Here is a 20,804-nt window from a genome sequence, read left to right as displayed (position 1 = left end):
GTCGTTCCACAAATAGTCCCTTTGATATCTTAAGTAGAAATTGTGCACCAATGTTGCATTTTAAAAGCCTGTTATAAGTGCCCTTTAATTATAGACCACCTTTAAAAATTAATAAAGACTTTCTAAAGTGCCAAAGTTCAGCATTTTGACATTTCCCTCTGCGTACCCTGACTTCTAGGAAGATTTTAACCCACTTAACCAACAAAGTTCAGCATTTTGACATTTCCCTCTGCGTACCCTGACTTCTAGGAAGAGTTTAACCCACTTAACCAACAAAGTTCAGCATTTTGACATTTCCCTCTGCGTACCCTGACTTCTAGGAAGAGTTTAACCCACTTAACCAACAAAGTTCAGCATTTTGACATTTCCCTCTGCGTACCCTGACATCTAGGAAGAGTTTAACCCACTTAACCAACAAAGTTCAGCATTTTGACATTTCCCTCTGCGTACCCTGACTTCTAGGAAGAGTTTAACCCACAATTAAATATACATTTTAAAAAGAAACATTGAACATCTATTAGTCAAATCATAGTGTGAAAGCAGGTGAGCTTGTTATTCAATTGCCCTGCTCTGTTGCACAAAACAAGCTTCGATTCCTTCTGTCATGAGGGGATGGATTTATGGCTAATTTAAGATGAAATTGTCAACCCTGTTACTTAGACACTTAACTGTAGTCATTTTGTTATTTAAATGTGTTTATTAAGTTGAACATGTACTCTTTGGAATGTTAAAATTAGGTGCATTATTTTTCATTTCATTTGTTGGAACGGCCCATAATATTGGTAGTCTTTTACAAGATGAAAATGTTGCTTCATGTACCGACCATACAACACGTTTAAAATTAAAACGTAAATTACAATGTAATTATTCTACATCCAAGGTTGAACTCAAAAAAGAAAAGTAGTGTCAAGCAGCCTCCTGTGTCCTGTTCATAAGGAACTACCACATTCAAATCCACAGAGAGTGCAGCAGAATTCAATTGACAAAGTATCAAGCTTTCCTTACCTGCGTGCGTAGTATCAGATCAAGTGTGCTCTGGATAAACATCACTGGCTTCTAAACTCTATATATTCATGGGCCTATGAGAGTTGCTACAGCTGACTCACAACCAGTTCTGTAGAAATTAGAATGCACCGAGGGGAGAACATTTTCTAAACCTGATTCACACATCTGCTGAAACTGGAACTAAAGGTTACAGTTCCATAAAAATAAAGTCAATGACAGTGGATTCGGAAAGTATTCAGACCCCTCCACTTTTTCCACATGTTGTTATGTTACAGCCTTATTCTAAAATGGTTTAAATAAAAAATCCTCAATCTACACACAATACCCCATAACGACAAAGCGAAAACAGGTTTAGACATTTTTGCAAGTATTAAAAAAACAAAAAACAGAAATACCTTATTTATATAAGTATTTGCTATGAGACTTGAAATTGAGCTCAGGTTTACCCTTTTTCCAATGATCATCCTTGAGATGTTTCTACAACTTGATTGGAGTCCATCTGTGGTAAATTCAATTAATTGGACATGATTTGGAAAGGCACACACACATCTATATAAGGTCCCACATAAGGCAGTGCGTGTCAGAGCAAAAACCAAGCCATGAGGTCAAAATAGTTGTCCGTACAGCTCCGAGACAGGATTGTGACAAGGAACAGATCTGGGGAAGGGTACCAACACATTTCTCCAGCTTTGAGGGTCCCCAAGAACAGTGGCCCCCATCATTAAAATCAAATTGTATTTGTTACATGCACCAAACAGGTGTAGACCTTACAGTGAAATGCTTACAAGCCCTTAACCAACAATGCAGTCAAGAAAAAAAAAGTGTTAAATAAATAAAAAAAGTTACAAATAATTAAAGAGTAGCAGTTATCAGGATATGATCCAGATGCAGGCACGGGAGGCGGACAGTACAGTTCTCAGATGATTAGAAACACGGGGCAAGCAAAGGGCAGGTCGAGGGCAGGCAGAGGTTAGTATTCAGGTCAGAGACAGGCAGGTACAGGACGGCAGGCAGGCACATTTTCAAGGTCACATAGCTGAAAAACTTTCACTCGAAGAATAATTCACGAAATCAAACCCCAGATCTCATCACACTATGGTAACTAGAGACTGGCATTTTCTACAAGAAATCTGCCTCCAGAAATAAATGCTTCTCCCAAGCATTCCTCTCTCCCGAGCGTTTCACACAGGCACTGTTGGGGCGAGTGACTGAACGTACAATGGCTAGTCCCAAATCATTATATATTTATATTTTTTCTCGTGCATTTTGATATTTGCCTCATGACTCCTGCATGCTTTGTTGACTACGAACATTCTTTACCCGACCGTAGGACAGACTGTTTGTTCCCACACTCGGGACTCTGACTCTATTGGTTACAAGGTCTTTTGGCCTCCCATCCTATTCTAACCACCTCCCGCCGGCTTTGTTTTCATGTTACCTAATGAAATTGCTGTACAATATGATCTTGTTGCCGTCTGATACACATTCAGATGTCATAAATCAGCACTGCAGAGCTCTCCCTGTACTATGCCGTGCCTTGATTGTATTTCTGTTGATGATATCTGGAAATGTGCATGTACACTCTGGCCCATATACTGTTGCTAGCCCCAATTCTGATATCTGCTTCATTGATTTCTGCTCTCGTAAAAGCCTGGGTTTTCTGCACGTTAACACTAGAAGCTTATTACCTAAAATGGATCAATTGAAGTGTGGGTTCAATCCAGATGTGTTGGTCATTACTGAGACGTGGTTAAAGAAGAGTGTTTTGAATACGGATGTTAACCTTTCTGGTTATAACCTTTTTCGGCAAGACAGACCTTCCAAAGGTGGGGGAGTGGCAATCTTTACCAAGGATCACCTTCAGTGCTCGGTTATCTCCTCCATGTCTGTCCCCAAACAATTTGATTTGCTGGTTTTAAGCATTAAACTCTCAAATAGCTCTTTGTTGACTGTTGCTGGGTGCTATTGTCCTCCATCAGCACCGGCCTGTACCCTACCAACCCTAAGCTCTCTCCTGGCCCCTTACACTAAGTCTGAATTTGTCCTGCTAGGGGACCTAAACTGGGACATCCTCAAAGCACCTGATCTAAAGTCCTAAAGCAATGGGACTCCCTAAATCTTTCTCAGATTATTACCAATCTCACAAGGTATGACTCCAAACACCCAGAAAAGGCTACTCTCCTCAATGTTATCCTCACAAATAATCCTGATAGGTATCAGTCTGGTGTTTTCTGTAATGACCTTAGTAATAACTGTTTTATACAGCCAGTGTTCGTAATGGCTGCTCCGTGAAACGACCTGTCCTGATTTGTCATAGACGCTTGCTAAAACACTTTAATGAGCAAGCCTTCCTTCATGAACTGGCCTCTAAAATGGTACAGAATCAGCTGTTGAAGACGCTTGGACCTTCTTTTTCTATATTTTCGGTGGTATTGTTAACAAACACGCCCCCATAAAGAAAATGAGAATTAAAAACAGGTACAGCCCCTGGTTCGACCGTGATCTTGCAGAGGTACTCCACCTCAAGAATTGCATTTGTCGAAAGGCTCGGCACATGCATACTCAGGCTGACTGGCTATCGTTCAGGCAAATGAGAAATAAGTGCACTCAGGCTATCCAGGTAGGCCAAAGTTAGTTACTTTAAGGAGAAGTTCTCTCTCTGTGGGTCTAACACCAAGAAGTTCTGGAAAACAGTTAAAGACCTGGAGAATAAACCCTCCTCTTCACAGCTGCCCATGTCCCTTAATGTTGATGAAGTGGTTGTGAAAGTGAAAGTGAAAGTGCAGGGCGCCAAATTCATACAACAGAAATCTCATAATTAAAATTCCTCAAACATACAAGTATTTTACACCATTTTAAAGATAAACGTGTTGATAATCCCACCACAGTGTCCGATTTCAAAAAGGCTTTACGACGAAAGCACCCCAAACAATTATGTTAGGTCAGTACCTAGTCACAAAAAGCAGAAATAGAGATAACATTAATCACTAACCTTTGATGATCTTCATCAGATGACACTCATAGGACTTCATGTTACACAATACATGTATGTTTTGTTCGGTAAAGTTCATATTTATATCCAAAAATCTGAGTTTAGGCGGGACGCTACTGTCTCACTTGGCAAAAAGCCAGAGAAAATGCAGAGCGCCAAATTCAAATTAATTACTATAAAAGTTACTATAAAAATCTAACTTTCATTAAATCACACATGAAAGATACCAAATTAAAGCTACACTGGTTGTGAATCCAGCTAACATGTTAGAATTCAAATAGGCTTTTCGGCGAAAGCAAACGATGCTATTATCTGAGTTAGCACCATTGTAAACAAAGAGAGATAAGCATATTTCAACCCTGCAGGCGCGACACAAAACGCAGAAATACAAATATAATTGATGCCTTACCTTTGACGAGCTTCTGTTGTTGGCACTCCAATATGTCCCATAAACATCACAAATGGTCCCTTTGTTCGATTAATTCCGTCGATATATATCCAAAATGTCCATTTATTTGGCGCGTTTGATCCAGAAAAAAACCGCTTCCAAATTGCTCAAACGTGACTACAAAATATCTCAAAGGTTACCTGTAAACTTTGCCAAAAAATGTCAAACTACTTTTGTAATACAACTTTAGGTATTTTTTAACGTTAATAATCAATAAAATTGAAGATGGGATGATCTGTGTTCAATACAGGTTTAAAACCAACTATAGCCAGCTTTCTGGTCACGCGCTTCTATCTAACAGGACACTTAATGTGACTCTCGTTCAAGATGGCTGTACTTCTTCATTACACAAAGGAATAACCTCAACCAATTTCTCAAGACTGTTGACATCCAGTGGAAGCGGTAGGACCTGCAAGCAGGTCCCTTAGAAATCTGGTTTCCCAATGAAAATTCATTTAAAAGAGAGTGAGCTCAAAAACAAAGAAAATCTGAATGGTTTTTTCTCGGGGTTTCGCCTGCTAAATAAGTTCTGTTATACTCACATACATGATTCAAACAGTTTTAGAACCTTCAGAGTGTTTTCTATCCAAATCTACTAACAAACAATATGCATATCTTATCTTCTGGGGATGAGTAGCTGGCAGTTGAATTTGGGTATGCTTTTCATCCAAACGTGAAAATGCTGCCCCCTATCCTAGAGAAGTTTTAACAATCCCTTATTCTTTAAAATAAAGTACCAGTCAAAAGTTGACACACCTACTCATTCCAGGGTTTTCTTTAGTTTTACTATTTTATACATTGTAGAATAATAGTGAATACATCACAACTATGAAATTACACATATGGAATCATGTAGTAACCAAAAATGAGTTAAACATATCAAAATATGTTATATTTGAGATTCTTCAAAGTAGCCACCGTTTGCCTTGACAGCAGCTTTGCACACTCTTGGCATTCTCTCAACCAGCTTCATCTGGAATGCTTTTACAACAGTCTTGAATTAGTTCCTACATATGCTGAGCACTTGTTAGCCACATTTCCTTCACTCTGCGGTCCAACTCATCCCAAACCTTCTTAATTGGGTTGAGGTCGGGTGATTGTGGAGGCCAGGTCATCTGATGCAGCACTCCATTACTCTCCTTCTTGGTCAAATAGCCCTTACACAGCCTGGAGGTGTGTTGGGTGATTGTCCTGTTCAAAAACAAATGATAGTCCCACTAAGCGCAAACCAGATGGGATGGGGTATCGCTGCAGAATGCTGTGGTAGCCATGCTGGTTAAGTGTGCCTTGAATTCTAAATAAATCACAGACAGTGTCACCAGCAAAGGACCCCCACACCATCACACCTCCTCCACCATGCTTCACGGTGGGACCCACACATGCGGAGATCATCCGTTCACCTACTCTGCATCTCACAGAGGCACAGCGGTTGGAACCAAAAATCTCAAATTTGGACTCACCAGACCAAAGGACAGTTTTCCACCGGTTTAATGTCCATTGCTCAGGTTTATTGGGCCAACCAAGTCTCTTCTTATTATTGGTGTCCTTTAGTAGTGATTTATTTGCAGCAATTCGACCATGAAGGCCTGATTCACGCAGTCTCCTCTGAACAGTTGATGTTGAGATGTGTCTGTTATTCTGTGAAGCATTTATTTGGGCTGCAATCTGAGGTGCAGTTAACTCTAATGAATTTATCCTCTGTTATTCAAATTTTCCGTATTGACTGACTTTCATGTCTGAAAGTAATGATGGACTGTCATTTCTCTTTGCTTATTTGAGCTGTTCTTGCCATAATATGGACTTGGTCTTTTACCAAATAGGGCTATCTTCTGTATACCACCCCTACCTTGTCACAACCCAACTGATTGGCTCAAACACATTAAGAAGGAAAGACATTCCACAAATTAACTTTTAACAAAGCACATCTGTTAATTGAAATTCCAGGTGACTACTTCATGAAGCTGGTTGAGAGAATGCCAAGAGTGTGCAAAGCTGTCATCAAGGCAAATGGTGGCTACTTTGAAGAATCTGAAATATAAAATCTATTTTGATTTGCTTAACTCTTTTTTTGGTTTCTACATGATTCCATATGTGTTTTTTCATAGTTTTGATATCTTCACTATTATTCTACAATGTAGAAAATAGTAAAAAATAAAGAAAATCTGCAATGAGTAGGTGTGTCCAAACTCTTGACCAGAACTGTAGGTTTGGGAGTGTCAGGTCTAGGCATGAAACTCTGAGGAAAACAGTCACCACACAAACATGTCTTTCTGAGGATTTCTGCCTCATCTGCAATGTTCCCACCTCTGGGGAGTAGAAGTGTTGTGATCACATCCTGTAGGTCTGGTGATCTGTTTGGAAGTTCCCCTTTACAGGATTCTATTGGTCAACAACTCATAGTTTGAATACCAACAGAACAAATGGTTTAAAATGTTTTCATATCTCTTTTTGATGCTGTCCTGAGGTTTTCTCTCTCTAAATGATCATTCATTTAAACGTATGCTTTTGCGTTGTATAATGGAGTTAATTCATTTTACAATGTTATTAAATTCCTTTGATTTAACTTTCAGACCAATTTTTTATAGTCAACTATAACTCATAGCCTAATACTTTATTGCACATTGCTAATTACCTTATGGAATGTACTAGACTTTGTTAATATACAAATGACATTGGTCAGACAATGGCTCCTGGTGAGGAATATATTGTTACAACCCTACAAACAAACTATTGCTTCCTTGATAAAATGTTGAGGGACATGCTGGCTTCACAAACATGACTGTGCAGGAATACATTTCTTTTCTCATCAATCAAATTCCAAGCACCTGATTTTTGGAGCTGGTGTTCACATAATGCCTCTCTTTCTTTGGAAAATCGTTTAAATCTTACTGGAAACTAGAATGCTATACATACTGTAGGTGAGAGTGTGGAGACGGGTCATTATGACATGCTTGTGCTTTCTGCTAACACAAGCATAGGTCTTAGGAGGGCCGTTCCAGGAATTGAGTAGACTTAGCCTCGCCTTTGAAATTTTAAAAAGATATTGTGCACTCAAAAAGCCTGTTATATTAAATGAAGTGCCCTTTAATATAGACCACATGGACATTTCTATGCAGCAGATTTTTTTATGTGAATAAAGACAACATTTCTCCACATTTTCAACATCATGGTTCCTCATTTTAAGGTCATCCCTGTAACGTGAACTGAACTCTTGTTTTATTATGGTAAACAATTACATTAGTGTATATACAGTCGAAGTCTGAAGTTTTTCATACAATTAGGTTGGAGTCATTAACTCGTTTTTCAACCACTCCACAAATTTCTTGTTAACAAACTATAGTTTTTGAAAGTCAGTTAGGACATCTACTTTGTGCATGACACAAGTCATTTTTCCAACAATTGTTTACAGACAGATTATTTAACTTATAACTCACTCATTCACAATTCCAGTGGGTCAGAAGTTTACGTACACTAAGTTGACTGTGCCTTTAAACAGCTTAGAAAATTCCAGAAAATTATGTCATGGCTTCTGATAGGCTAATTGACATCGTTTGAGTCAATTGGTGGTTTACCTGTGGATGTATTTCAAGGCCTACCTTCAAACTCAGTGCCTCTTTGCATGACATCATGGGAAAGTCAAAAGAAATCAGCCAAGACATCAGAAAAATAAATTGTAGACCTCCACAAGTTTAGTTCATCCTTGGGAGCAATTTCCAAATGCCTGAAGGTACCACGTTCATCTGTATAAACAATAGTACGCAAGTATAAACACCATGGGACCACGCAGCTGTCATACCGATCAGGAAGGAGACGTGTTCTGTCTCCTAGAGATGAACGTACTTTGGTGCGAAAAGTGCAAATCAATCCCAGAACAACAGCAAAGGACCTTGTGAAGACGCTGGAGGAAACGGGTACAAATGTATCTATATCCACAGTAAAACGAGTCCTATATTGACATAACCTGAAAGGCCGCTCAGCAAGGAAGAAGCCACTACTCCAAAACTGCCATAAAAAGCCAGACTAAGGTTTGCAACTGCACATGGGGACAAAGATCGTACTTTTGGTCTGATGAAACAAAAATAGAACTGTTTGGCCATAATGACCATCGTTATGTTTGGAGGAAAAAGGGGGAGGCTTGCAAGCTGAAGAACACCATCCCAACCGTACAGCATGGGGGTGGCAGTATTATGTTGTGGGGGTGCTTTGCTGCAGGAGGGACTGGTGCACTTCACAAAATAGATGGCATCATGAGGGAGGAAAATTATGTGGATATATTGAAGCAACATCTCAAGACATCAGTCAGGAAGTTAAAGCTTGGTCACAAATGGGTCTTCCAAATGGACAATGACCCCAAGCATACTTCCAAAGTTGTGGCAAAATCTCTTAAGGACAACAAAGTCAAGGTATTGGAGTGGCCATCACAAAGCCCTGACCTCAATCCTACATAAAATTTGTGGGCAGAACTGAAAAAGCATGTGTGAGCAAGGAGGCCTAGAAACCTGACTCAGTTACACCAGCTCTGTCAGGAGGAATGGGCCAAAATTCACCCAACTTATTGTGGGAAGCTTGTGGAAGGCTACCCGAAACATTTGACCCAAGTTAAACCATTTAAAGGCAATGCTACCAAATACTAATTGAGTGTATGTAAACTTCTGACCCACTGGGAATGTGATGAAAGTAAAAGCTGAAATAAATAATTCTCTCTACTATTATTCTGACATTTCACATTCTTAAAATAAAGTGGTGATCCAAACTGACCTAAGACAGGGAATTTTTTACTAGGTTTAAATGTCAGGAATTGTGAAAAACTGAGTTTAAATGTATTTGGCTAAGGTGTATGTAAACTTCCAACTTCAACTGTATATGTATGTGTATGTATATATGTATGCATGTTTTTGTATGCATATGTGTATATATATGAGTATGTATGTATGTATATATGTATGTATGTATGTATGTATATGGATATACATGTATATATATTTACCCCAAAAATATATGGGGGATTGGAAATTATGCAGAAAATTATGTTGATGGAAGCAACAATCTTTCCGCAATATCAAGCTGATCCAGCCTTAAAAAAAAGAAAAACGTCTGGAATTCATATAATTTTCTAATCGTTTTACGCGTGTATTTTTTTAAATTTAATACATGAGGGAGGGAGACAGGGCTTCAAGCAAAATGAGATGAGGCAAATACCACAATAAGACTGGAGATAAAAAATGATTCGCTTTTAATTGCAAACGAGAGTCACACCTATTGTTCTCTCATATTATTCTGATACTTGTTTACTGTTAATCAACATTTCAGTGTCACATCATTTAGCAGGAGAGCTCATTTTCACCAGGAGTCCCTGTCGTCGTTAGTTATATGGCACCAGAAAAGAATCCGTCAGAAAGTCCCTGTATTTCTTAACATCCATTAAAACGTACAAAGGTAGTAATAACATCAACAAGGTCTATGTCCGTGAGAGGGACACCATGTGGAGGTGTGTGTTGGTTTAACACAGTTAAAACCCGCAGTGCGATTTCCCTTTATCTGATTGAAGTGGGACATTAGTTTAGCAAAGCTCCAAAAATTGACATACTCAATACATTTTGTAGATTTTAGAATGTTTAGTATTGCATGCCTCCAGAATCATTGGGTCGTGTTCATCAGGGCACGCAATGGAAAACGTTTTAAAGCGCTAAACAAAGGACAACAAAAATAAGGTGTTTTCTTCCAATTAGTGCCTAATGAACTGGACCCTGGTCTAGGACTTTGGCTTATCTAAATGGCCACACTGTTCTCCACCACAGCAGGGTCCATATAGGTGTATGGCACTGGTAGCCCAGAGTTCCTGGCATTGACGGTCTCGCTGAAGACCTTCAGCTCCGTCTGGAATTTCTGAATCATCCTGCAGGGTGGTATCTCGTTGAAGTGCTCCTCTGGGTACTGGCCAAGGGCCACCTGCATACGGAGAATAATCAGTTAGAAAAATATTGATAGTTACAATATCATTAACATTAAAAAGGACACTTAAATATGATATTTACATAAATATAGTATTTCGGGCCTAGATGATATTGATAATAGTTCATGAAAGATGGCAGACTCACAAAGTCACTGGATTGCTTGCTAAGGAGCCACATAGTTGACATGCCCTGTGCTGTTGTGCCGACATCGGGGAGGGTCTCCAGCATGGTGCTCTCAGTAGACTCCCCCTTAGTGGTGGGAGGTGGCTGTTTCAGGGAGATGGGGGTGTTGGGCATCCAGCCACCATAGTCATACTGTAACACGAAGAAGAATGACTGATTATTACTGACATCCAATATAGTGCTATTCTGAAATTATATGATAGTGGCAAGGAATTACAGAAAAAACCTTGCAACGTTTTTACAAATATGTCTCTTCCTAAATGGTAGAGGAGGCAGATAATGTCAGTAGTGCTTAGATTTAGATTAATAACACACTTGAGAAAAGTATGGGCTACGCTACACCCACCTGTCCAGAGTTGACAGCAGAATGTTGGCCTGAGCAGGTGAAGATCACCACGGTGACGAACTTGACGACCTCTGGCACAGTGGAGAAAGACTGAGGGATTCCTGGACAGAAAGATAAGAACCGAGAGAGGTGTGTGATGAATGGAGTTATGCCAGGGGAGCTGGGTGGACTGTTACTATAGGACAGTCACGTCCATGGGAGTTGTGAGTTATGCCGAGGAAGTTATGGTCCAGAAACAAAAAAACATATTGGTAAAAACAAGACATTTACCCATACGTCATTACGTCATTACCCCCCCCCCCACTATTACCCTGTACATCGTCACCTGTGCATTCTTGGGCCAGGAAGCCATGGTCAAAGATATCCTTGATCCAGTTCTGTAGTTCCTGGTCTTCCCGGACCTCTGAGTCACTCTTGTAATAGAAACTAATCACTTCCTCTACAAACCTATACCGAAGACGACAACGGAAGAACGAAGGAAGAAGAAGATATCATATCTATGTAGAGCTATACTTTCACTGTAGATTCTACCAGCGGATGATACTATATTACCACCATGTAGGTCTGTCGTAGCCTACCTGTGGATGATGTCCCACAGCTTGAGTCCATCATCCCTGTAGTAGTTGTTGGGGACTGACTCCAGACCTCGTGCAGTGATGTCGTCCGGCATACAGAGGGAGCTGTAGGTCAATGAGGCCACAGATCTCCTCAGGATCTCAATCATCCCCTCTCCGCCCGAAGCAGCAAACTACAACGTCACTTAAAGTTACTTGATTACATAATTCTGTAACATTATAATGTACTTTAACTAAGCTACAATATTACACTGGTTCTATGAGAGATAGTTAACCTACCAGCAAGTATGTTGACCCGGAGTGCCAAATGACCATACTTGGGGGTACTGTAGGTTCACTACAAGACATACAACCGCATGTATGCTGACTCTGACACAACTTCCATGGATGTGTGATTCCTAATATGGACACCACACACTTCTATGGAAACAGTCCACTCAGTAGCCTACCTGAGTGAAAACTCCTTCATCAGCTATTAGAAATGCCCGAGCCAAGAGGTTGATCTGGAGGGAGTAGCGGGTGTGTGGAATCAGAAGCTAAAGCAGTAAACCAGGGTGGAGAGAAGGATGGATGGTCAACAATCCCAAGAGAGAAACTGGCATTAGTAAGGACTGTCTGGAGGACCACATTAGAAATAAGTGTATTATACTTTCATGTGTCATTATCCTCTGTCATGGTCCAAACACACCAAGACAGTCGGGAAGAGGGCACGACAATGCCTATTCCCCCTCAGGAGACTAAAAAGATTTGCCAAAAGTTCTATAGCTGCACCATTGAGAGCATCCTGACCGGTTGCATCACTGCCTGGTATGACAACTGCTCGGCATCCGACTGTAAGTCGCTACAGAGGGTAGTGTGTACGGCCCAGTACATCACTGGGGCCAAGCTTCCTGCCATCCAGGACCTATATAATAGGCGGTGTCATAGGAAGGCCCCAAAAATTGTCAAAGACTCCAGTCACCCAAGTCATAGACTGTTCTCTCTGTTACCGCACGGCAAGCGGTACTGGAGCGCCAAGTTTAGGTCCAAAAGGCTCATTAACAGCTTTTACCCACAAGCCATAAGATTGCTGAACGATCAATTAAATGGCCACTATTTATATTGACCTCAACCCTCACTTTACCACTGCCTACATGTACAAATTACCTCAATTACCTCGAGTAACCTGTATCCCCGCACATTGACTCGGTACCGGTACGCCTATATATAGCCTCGTTATTGTTATTTTATTGTGTTACTTTTTTAACTTTATTTTATTTAGTAAATCTTTTCTTAACTCTATTTACTTAACTGCATTGTTGGTAAGTAAGCATTTCACGGTAAGGTCTACACCTCTTGTATTTGGCGCACCTCGGAGCACTAACTGGACATGCTATGCTATATTATGTTATGTTATGCTATATTCTGTTATGCTATGATATAATATATTATGCTATGATATATTATGTTATCTTATGCTATGCTTTATTATGTTACGTTATTCTATGCTATTTTATGCTATGTTATGCTATATTATGTTATGCTATGATATATTATGTTATATTATGCTATATTATGTAATATTATGTTATGCTATGATATATTATGTTATGTTATATTATGTTATATTATGCTATGATACATTACGTTATGCTATATTATGTTATGCTATATTTTGTTATCTTATCTTATGCTATGCTTTATTAGGTTACGTTATTGTATGCTATTTTATGCTATGTTATGCTATATTATGTTATGCTATGATATATTATGTTATGCTATATTATGTTATATTATGTTATGCTACGATATGTTATGTTATATTATGTTATGTTATGATATATTATGTTATGCTATATTAGGTTATAGTATGTTATGCTCTGATATATTATGTTATGCTATGCCATATTATGGAAACCATGTGTTTTGATCAAATTCCACTCTTTCCGCTCCAGCAATTACCACGAGCCCGTCCTCCCCAATTAGGGTGCCACCAACCTCCTGGGTTTATGCTATGTTATGCTATGCTGTGTTATGTACCTTGTAGAGAGGGTGCACCATGGGCATGTTGCGCAGCAGTGCTACGGCGAACACCTCAGCCAGAAGGTGAGTGCGCAGCAGGTGGACGTTGAGCTGGTGCTCTTGAAAGTCAGCGCTCCTCACAAAGATCTTGGCCAGGAGCCAGTCATACTCAGAGTCAGTAGGAAGGAAGATGGGGTTGTCTTTTGCAGGCTTCTGATTCAGCTGTGGAGAGAGAGAGTGTTAGGGACCTCATAGATGGCTACCAGCAACATAATCCCTGTTTAATGGAAAAATACAAATAATAACAATAGCAGATTCCTTTTTGGTGCTACATAGAACCCTTTTTTGAAGGTTCTATAAAAAACCATGAACATAAGGTTATAAATGGAATGATAATGGTGCTATAAAGAACCCTGTCCTAAGGTTCTATAAATAACTATTTAAAAAAAAAAAATCTATATAGCACCAAAAAGGGTTCTGCTATCGTTTCAACCCTTTTTGGTTCAGGGCTTGACATTCACTTTTTTAGCCACTTGTCCTTTGTACAAGTAGGAAACTTTTTACTTGTCCAAAAGCTCAAGACACAAAAAAATGGTCTGTAACACCATTTGTACATCATTGTATGATGCAAGGAACCACTTTACAAAATGAAATGCATTCCCATCTTTTTTTTGACCATAGGTAAGGCAGTCTCAAAATACAACAAGGCTCTCCTGGAGGATGGTTGGACACCCTTGGTAGGTAGTCTAGAAAATGTTGCAACGTTACAATTACAACCAAATAGCCTACTTGTTATGTCTTTATAAGTAAGGGCTTCCCGTCATCGCTGGGATGATACATGCCTACGGTTCAAAAGACGGACAGATTCAAAATGCATACAACCACTGCACATCAAACATGTAAAAATGCAATAGGCTGACGCAAGAGCTCAGACCGTTTAGCTTAAACTGTTGATACATTTGTTTAAAAAAATGTTTTTATTCATATTATAAGCTCAACAATGCACACATGGCTGTAGTCTATGCGCAAATGTTATTGGCATTGTTGAATTAGAATTCATAATAGCAAGCTAGGACTGATGGTTTGGTTAACTAAACTAGCAAGTCTTTTCGGTTACTCAGGCAACTAGTGTCGCTATCTAGTAAACTTGCTAGCTATTTCAGTGGATGTTGAACTCATTTATCCCTGCAAATGAACACATTTCTAGCAGTAAATGTGCTAAATTATAGCCATGGTATAAAAGGGATAATCAACTCGGGGCTCTGAGTACTCTGGAAAATAATGTAACTCTGTGGAAGGTTAGTTCCACTCTGCTAGCGCATTGTGGAACACACCTCATTATTACTTATTTTCCAGAGAACACATAGTCGTTGATTATCCTTTACGTATTTCACAAGACACTTTCACTGGCCATAGTCATATTGAACATAACACAACAGATAAACTGGGATGACACTCCCACTTAAAAAGAGCTTTGAGCATTTTAATTATCACAAAAAGAGGAAAGAACCCTTTTCTGAACTCCAAAGAAGCATTGAAGGACTCAAAGGTTTTACATAAAACCATCACCCTTCCCAAAGAACCCTTGATGAACCATATGTTCTAAGTGTGTAATGCATTAATTAAAAGCATTTGAAGACAATATCAAACATATTTTCTTTGGGCGCTGTCAGATACAGTGGAGGCTGGTGGAGGGAAACATGGGGAGGACGGACTCATCATAATGTTTGGAACGTAAAGAAGGGAACGGTAGTAATGAGCCTGTACTCTGCATTTCTACCTCCACCAGCCTCCACGGGTAAGTGGGCTCTCTAAAGGAGATTGAATCATGATGGGTTTACAGACTCTCTCACTTGTAATGGTCTCCGTGACTGTAGTCTTCACTTCAACATTAGTTAGGTCAACCTTACCTGGATGGCGATGGGAACCAGCATGTCATCAGGGGTTCTGTAGAGCAGGACCAGAGGAGCCGCCATGTACTGTTTTTTCCTATTGATCACGTTTGCCTTTAATCCATTAAGGTTCTTGTAGTCAAGCAGGAATATGTTGCCGCTCTGTTTGGGATTGGATGACATGGGAGAATAAATCCAAAAGTTACAATGCAACAGTTTAGGATTACGGTTCACTTTCTTGATATTTTGGAATGGGACAGATATTGTAGCTCTGTGTTTTTACTAGGATTATCCCCAAAAAATCCAATAAAGTTATTTTTGGGATTACTTTCTTGGATTTTAGGGTTACCATCCCTCCACAAAAACATAAAAGAAAGTAATACTGGGATGTTTTTCATTTTTTCAGTAACCAGGTTTCCATCCAACATTTTTGAAGTACATGTCAGATAGAAAATGTCACGACAGGCCTGAAGGAAACAGAACGTTTGTCTGTAAACTTTCAGCATGTCAACAAAACAAAATATACTAGACAAGGTGTGATATTTTTTAAGGTAAAATGTATTATGGGAGAAATGGTGGTGGAATGGCACTTTTATGTGCAAAGATTGATATAATAACCATCACATCTAAGTAAACTTGGAGTCACATGATGATATGTTGTGTGGTCCTCTCACTACGACTCGGGAAAACATGCAGTTTATTAGGCTACAGATTAAATAAGTTATGATGAACTTCACAGGGTGGTGAAAGTGCACAGTGATGAGCTTGATGCTCCTCTCCAATAAATATCTAGGGTCTTTTTCTGGTGACATGATGACCGATGCTTGACTGCCGTTGATAAGTAAAAATAATATTTTTGGTCCATATAATAATGTCATCATGTAGGCTATACCTGCACTGTATCTGCCAGCTGTTGGCTAGAGTGCACGAGCCAAGACCAGAGTGGGCACATTCGCTATATAACAGAAGAATAATTGTGACAAAGCCATCAGAGTTGAAAATGCCATGGAAATGCCATTTACATGTTTTTATTTTTTATGTTTGGGTACATGGGAACCACAAAGGTTATTTTTATGTGAACTGCGTCATCACACAGCCTTATACAGGTCAATTTGATGGAAACATCTATCGTGGGGAAATGTGCATATTGTTTTATGTGGATTTGAGAATATTTGCATGAAAATCTGTTGCCAATTGGATGGAAACCTAGCTATTGAGAAACATACTGGATGGACCTCCACAAAAGTCATCTGGAGGTCCAAAAAGGAATCTGGTACATGCCTCTGATGGTCCAAGAAAGTGGACATCTAGACATCCAACAAAGGGATCTCTATTGACTTCCATTGATAATTGGGAATATCTAAGATATTCATCTAGGTCCAAGAGTACTGCCCAAGTCCAGCGCCACGTATAATATAAGTGGTACTGCAATAATGTAGGCAACTTTTAACAATTCATTTATTTTACCAAAGAGTCCTATTTTGACATACTGTACAGTACCTGCAATTCCCTTAGGAGGCTGGACGATCCACGAAGAGAGGGCTTGACCATGTCTTCTGTGACGGGGAAATTTGCCGGCAACTCCGAGCAGCGACGGATCAACATGGGGTTGCAGCCGTTCAGATACTGGTACCCAAAAAACTCATCTTCCTTCCAGTGCTCCTGTGCGTAGTCTGGAAGGAGGAAATGCTGGGTCGTATTAATTAGTGCACACCGTAGCAAAACCTTTTGCAACAGAAAACAAAATCAAGAGTTTCTTATTGGACAGGTATTCCCTCCCTGTTTCAGTCTGTTTTCTTCCACATGATGCCTAGTAAACCAGGGTCGTTTTCAGTATATACAGTACCAGTCAAATGTTTGAAGCTGGTTGAGAGAATGCCAAGAGTGTGCAAAGCTGTCATCAAGCCAAAGGGTGGCTAGTTTGAAGAATCTCAAATATAAAATATTTGTTTAACACTTTTTAGGTTCCTAGATGATTCCGTATGTGTTATTTCATAGTTTTGATGTCTTCAAATTCTACAATGTAGAAAATAGTAAAAAAAAAAAAACTTGAATGAGTAGCTGTGTCCAAACTTTTGACTGGTACCGTATGTATATTTTTATTGGACATATTCAAGTAGTATTACTTCCCCCTTTCACTTTGTTTCAAAACGTTTACCACCTAATAAACAGGCCCCTGGAGTTAATACTGCAAATGCACCTATGAAATGCACTCACCTGAGATGACAGTTCTATTGCAGCAGAAGACTTTGCTGATTTCATCAATGTTTTTCCAGTTCTTCTTGCTGTTGGAATACCCCTTCAGTTTCAGCTCAGTGATCCTACACAATGGAAGACAAGGAACTATGTCAAGCTGAGCCAATAGAGTTACACAGAGCAAATGTACAACTCAACAATATAAATGAATGGAATACTTTAGAAGAGTTTTAATGATCTGCTGCAGGAAGTACTATTTGAACTGTCCTTAGAGGATGAGTTATGCCCGACGTACGCAACGCAATACGCTAACGCAAAAATGGCTGTCCTGCGTAGTCGCAAAAATATGCAAGTGTGTGCAACCCAAAATGTTAAACTCACCACGTACTGGACAAAGGAAAAAAAGCTCAAATCCGCACTGAACTATTCTTACATTTGAATGTAATTATCAGCAGGAGAGGTCAGAGCAATCAGACACATTTTGGGCGACAGCCTTCATCAGCGTTTGGAGAAAAATAAGGCATTCACACATAGTTATAAATGATGAAACATTGTAGTATATTTTTTCACAATCATAATTTACATTCATTATTTACATACATTGTTCTACTATTTTTCACAGCTTCTAGTGCCTAAAAATACATTAAAACGTAAAGAATATTTTAGTGAATGAGGGTTTTTCGGATTATTTCCCCCCCAGTGTATGCCTTTTGAACCCGGCACACAACAACCTTTTGTTACTACAGACTTTCGAGTTGAGCACGCCAATTCCTCATTCTGCCACTTATCACATAGGGAAGCCATTATGAGAAGTACATTGCATTCTCGTGTTGTGTACTCAAGTCGGGTATACATTTGGCTTTGGTGAGGAACTCACCCGGTGGCGGCGGTGAAGAGGAACTGGGTGGCCTTGGTGAACGAGAATTGGATCTCGCTGGGAAGATCCAGAGGGTTGTCTGCCTTCATGCTGCCGGGGAAACCCTCCTTGTAGGTATCCCAGCTGAGTAGGAGGAGGAGCAGGAGAAAGAGGAGGAGCAGGAAATATATGGAGGTTGGTCAGATATAATGGACAGACTGGGCAGCTAGGACGAAAGACCACAGCACCTACCAGTACTGCTCAGTTCTCTTCTTCATCTCCTTTTCTCTGCTGTACCTGGCAAGATGATTAGTTTCATCACAGAGTCTTTTAGCTGAAAAATATAAAAAAACAATAAATCAAGTTAATCACACGTATTATTGCACTAATCCTTCAGAACCAGTGTTGCATGTTTTACTGTATGTACGGTGGCCCTAAGAGGCAAAGTAGCTTTTAAAACTTAGTGACAGCATGCACACACAAAGGAAATGCCTCCCCCTCACAATGGTTGCAAGTATCCACTTTTTTCCCAAGCATTACTCATTCTGACATGTCTGCATGTGATGTTGTTTCATAACGTCACACCGTGCTGACCTGTGCCCTCTCTGAACAGGTGCACCTCCTTGTCCATAATCCAACGGTAGATGGGGAACTGGCATGTGTCTCCCTCTGGCGTCGTCACGACAACCTTGGACGGGAACCAGGCGTCCTGGGGGAAGAGTGGGAGGGGCTGTTTGTCCAGCTCTATCAGCACCAGCGTGCCGAGTGAAAAGGGGCACACCACGTCGAATTCACGAGACGCCTGCAGAGAGAGCGGGGGAGAGCGAGAGATGGAGGAAGTGAGAGATAGATGGAGGAAGTGAGAGATAGATGGAGGGAATGAGATGGAGGGAGGGAGGGAGGGAGGGAGGGAGGGAGGGAGGGAGGGAGGGAGGGAGGGAGGGAGGGAAAAAGGGAGGGGCAGAGAGTGAGAGAGAGCAGAACCTGGACTGTGGGAGGGAGGGAGGGAGGGAGAGAAAAAGGGAGGGGCAGAGAGTGAGAGAGAGCAGAACCTGGACTGTGTGAGAAAGCAAATAACATTGGCAAATATAACTAATCCTGTACTACCAGTATTATTACGTAAGGGCCCAACATACAGGAAACAAAGTCTTCATGTCATATACACTATATGTGTATGGACATATTGGGCGCGTTTGGGTGTGTTTTGAGGACAGTATTTGAAAAATGCAAATGGTAAGTCTTATTAAAGCTAGAATAATTTGTTGCTACATCCATTGTTTGGACTTATAAATTACATATACTCATAGATTCTTGAAGAATATAATTTATAATTTCTTAGTTCAACTGTCGTACCCAATCAGAACCCAATGTTTGTAAACAATGTAAATGTAAACAAACACTAAGCTATAGCCACAAAACATGGTTAAAAGTATACATTTTTCTATGAGTTTGAGAATGGTGACATTTCTACAAGCCCATCCCTCAGCTTTTTACCCAAAACAGAGGCGGGGCGCCTCTTTGTTATTGTTTCAATTAAGGATTCTAGATTTAAAGAGAAATATCTCTTAGTACTGATAGGAGCATGACTGACTTACCGTGCCTTGATAGAAGCCTCCCGTCAAGCTAGTGAGCCACGTGCGCTTACTCTCTCCTTTTTCGCCAACCAGCTTGATGAAGACGTTGTTCATCGTGGTGGCAGTTGCGATGTTGTGTGTGTGCACAGTCACCTTGTATTTTGCCATTTTGACTCTGAAAAACACTATGATTGGCTTATCAGCACACACTGAGACTGCACAGCAAACATTTCATTCAATGTAGACGGTGCAAACATTTCTGCAAATATTAAGACTTGCATGATATCTGTTGATCCATTTTAATATAACAAAATCATTTTTTTAGGGTATTCTTGCTTGAATAACAAACTTGCAAAGCCACAGTTATTGCATACACACAGCATGTAGGGGGACATTTTGCACAAGCAAATGATAGTGAGCAAATGAACCATAGACAGGAGTAATATGCTTATTCAATGTGCATATTATCCAAAATACCCATTGCATTGTGTGCATGCAATGCACACAATGCACATATATCATGGCTCAGTACACTGATCTCTGGTTAAATAGTCTCCTCATTTTACACATAGTTGAAGAAAACAAAACATGAAATCACGCTGCACATCAAGTTGAACTGTATTTCTTGCACACATCTGTGCTCTTTTGCTTGATGAAAATGTCTTCCATATTATCAAAAATAAAACATTCAGAGTTCCCTTACCTGATTGGTTGATAGTTTGTAGTACCCTGTTAACTGTGCCTTAAAATGCATGTAATGATCACCTTCCCTACTGCTCGTT

General features: G+C 39.9%; 1 protein-coding gene across 1 annotated transcript; it reads right to left on the bottom strand.

Annotated features, from left to right (window-relative positions):
• Positions 1 to 9,678: 9,678 nt before the first annotated feature.
• LOC120035180 (hydroperoxide isomerase ALOXE3-like) lies at positions 9,679 to 20,243 on the bottom strand. Its single transcript, XM_038982004.1, has 14 exons — positions 20,044 to 20,243; positions 19,043 to 19,250; positions 18,701 to 18,782; positions 18,470 to 18,592; positions 17,614 to 17,717; positions 16,897 to 17,069; positions 15,415 to 15,558; positions 13,523 to 13,726; positions 11,953 to 12,039; positions 11,507 to 11,676; positions 11,254 to 11,375; positions 10,929 to 11,029; positions 10,544 to 10,714; positions 9,679 to 10,394 (listed from the first exon to the last, which is right to left on the bottom strand). Exons 1-14 carry the CDS (start codon positions 20,188 to 20,190, stop codon positions 10,215 to 10,217), a joined length of 2,016 nt encoding a protein of 671 aa, XP_038837932.1. The 5' UTR covers positions 20,191 to 20,243; the 3' UTR covers positions 9,679 to 10,214.
• Between the last annotated feature and the right edge of the window lie 561 nt (positions 20,244 to 20,804).

Source organism: Salvelinus namaycush, chromosome 42 (assembly GCF_016432855.1).
Source record: "Salvelinus namaycush isolate Seneca chromosome 42, SaNama_1.0, whole genome shotgun sequence".
Lineage (NCBI taxonomy): Eukaryota > Metazoa > Chordata > Actinopteri > Salmoniformes > Salmonidae > Salvelinus > Salvelinus namaycush.
Note: the sequence above shows the minus strand (reverse complement) of the source record. Positions and strands in the feature narration are given on the sequence as shown.

Coding starts and splice junctions, on each gene's coding strand:
- LOC120035180 (XM_038982004.1), bottom strand. CDS start 20,190: ATGGCAAAATACAAGGTGACTGTGCACACACACAACATCGCAACTGCC. Junction 18,783..19,042: donor CCTGTTCAGAGAGGGCACAG/GTCAGCACGGTG, acceptor TATATTTTTCAG/CTAAAAGACTCTGTGATGAA. Junction 11,376..11,506: donor CTGTGGGACATCATCCACAG/GTAGGCTACGAC, acceptor TCTTCGGTATAG/GTTTGTAGAGGAAGTGATTA.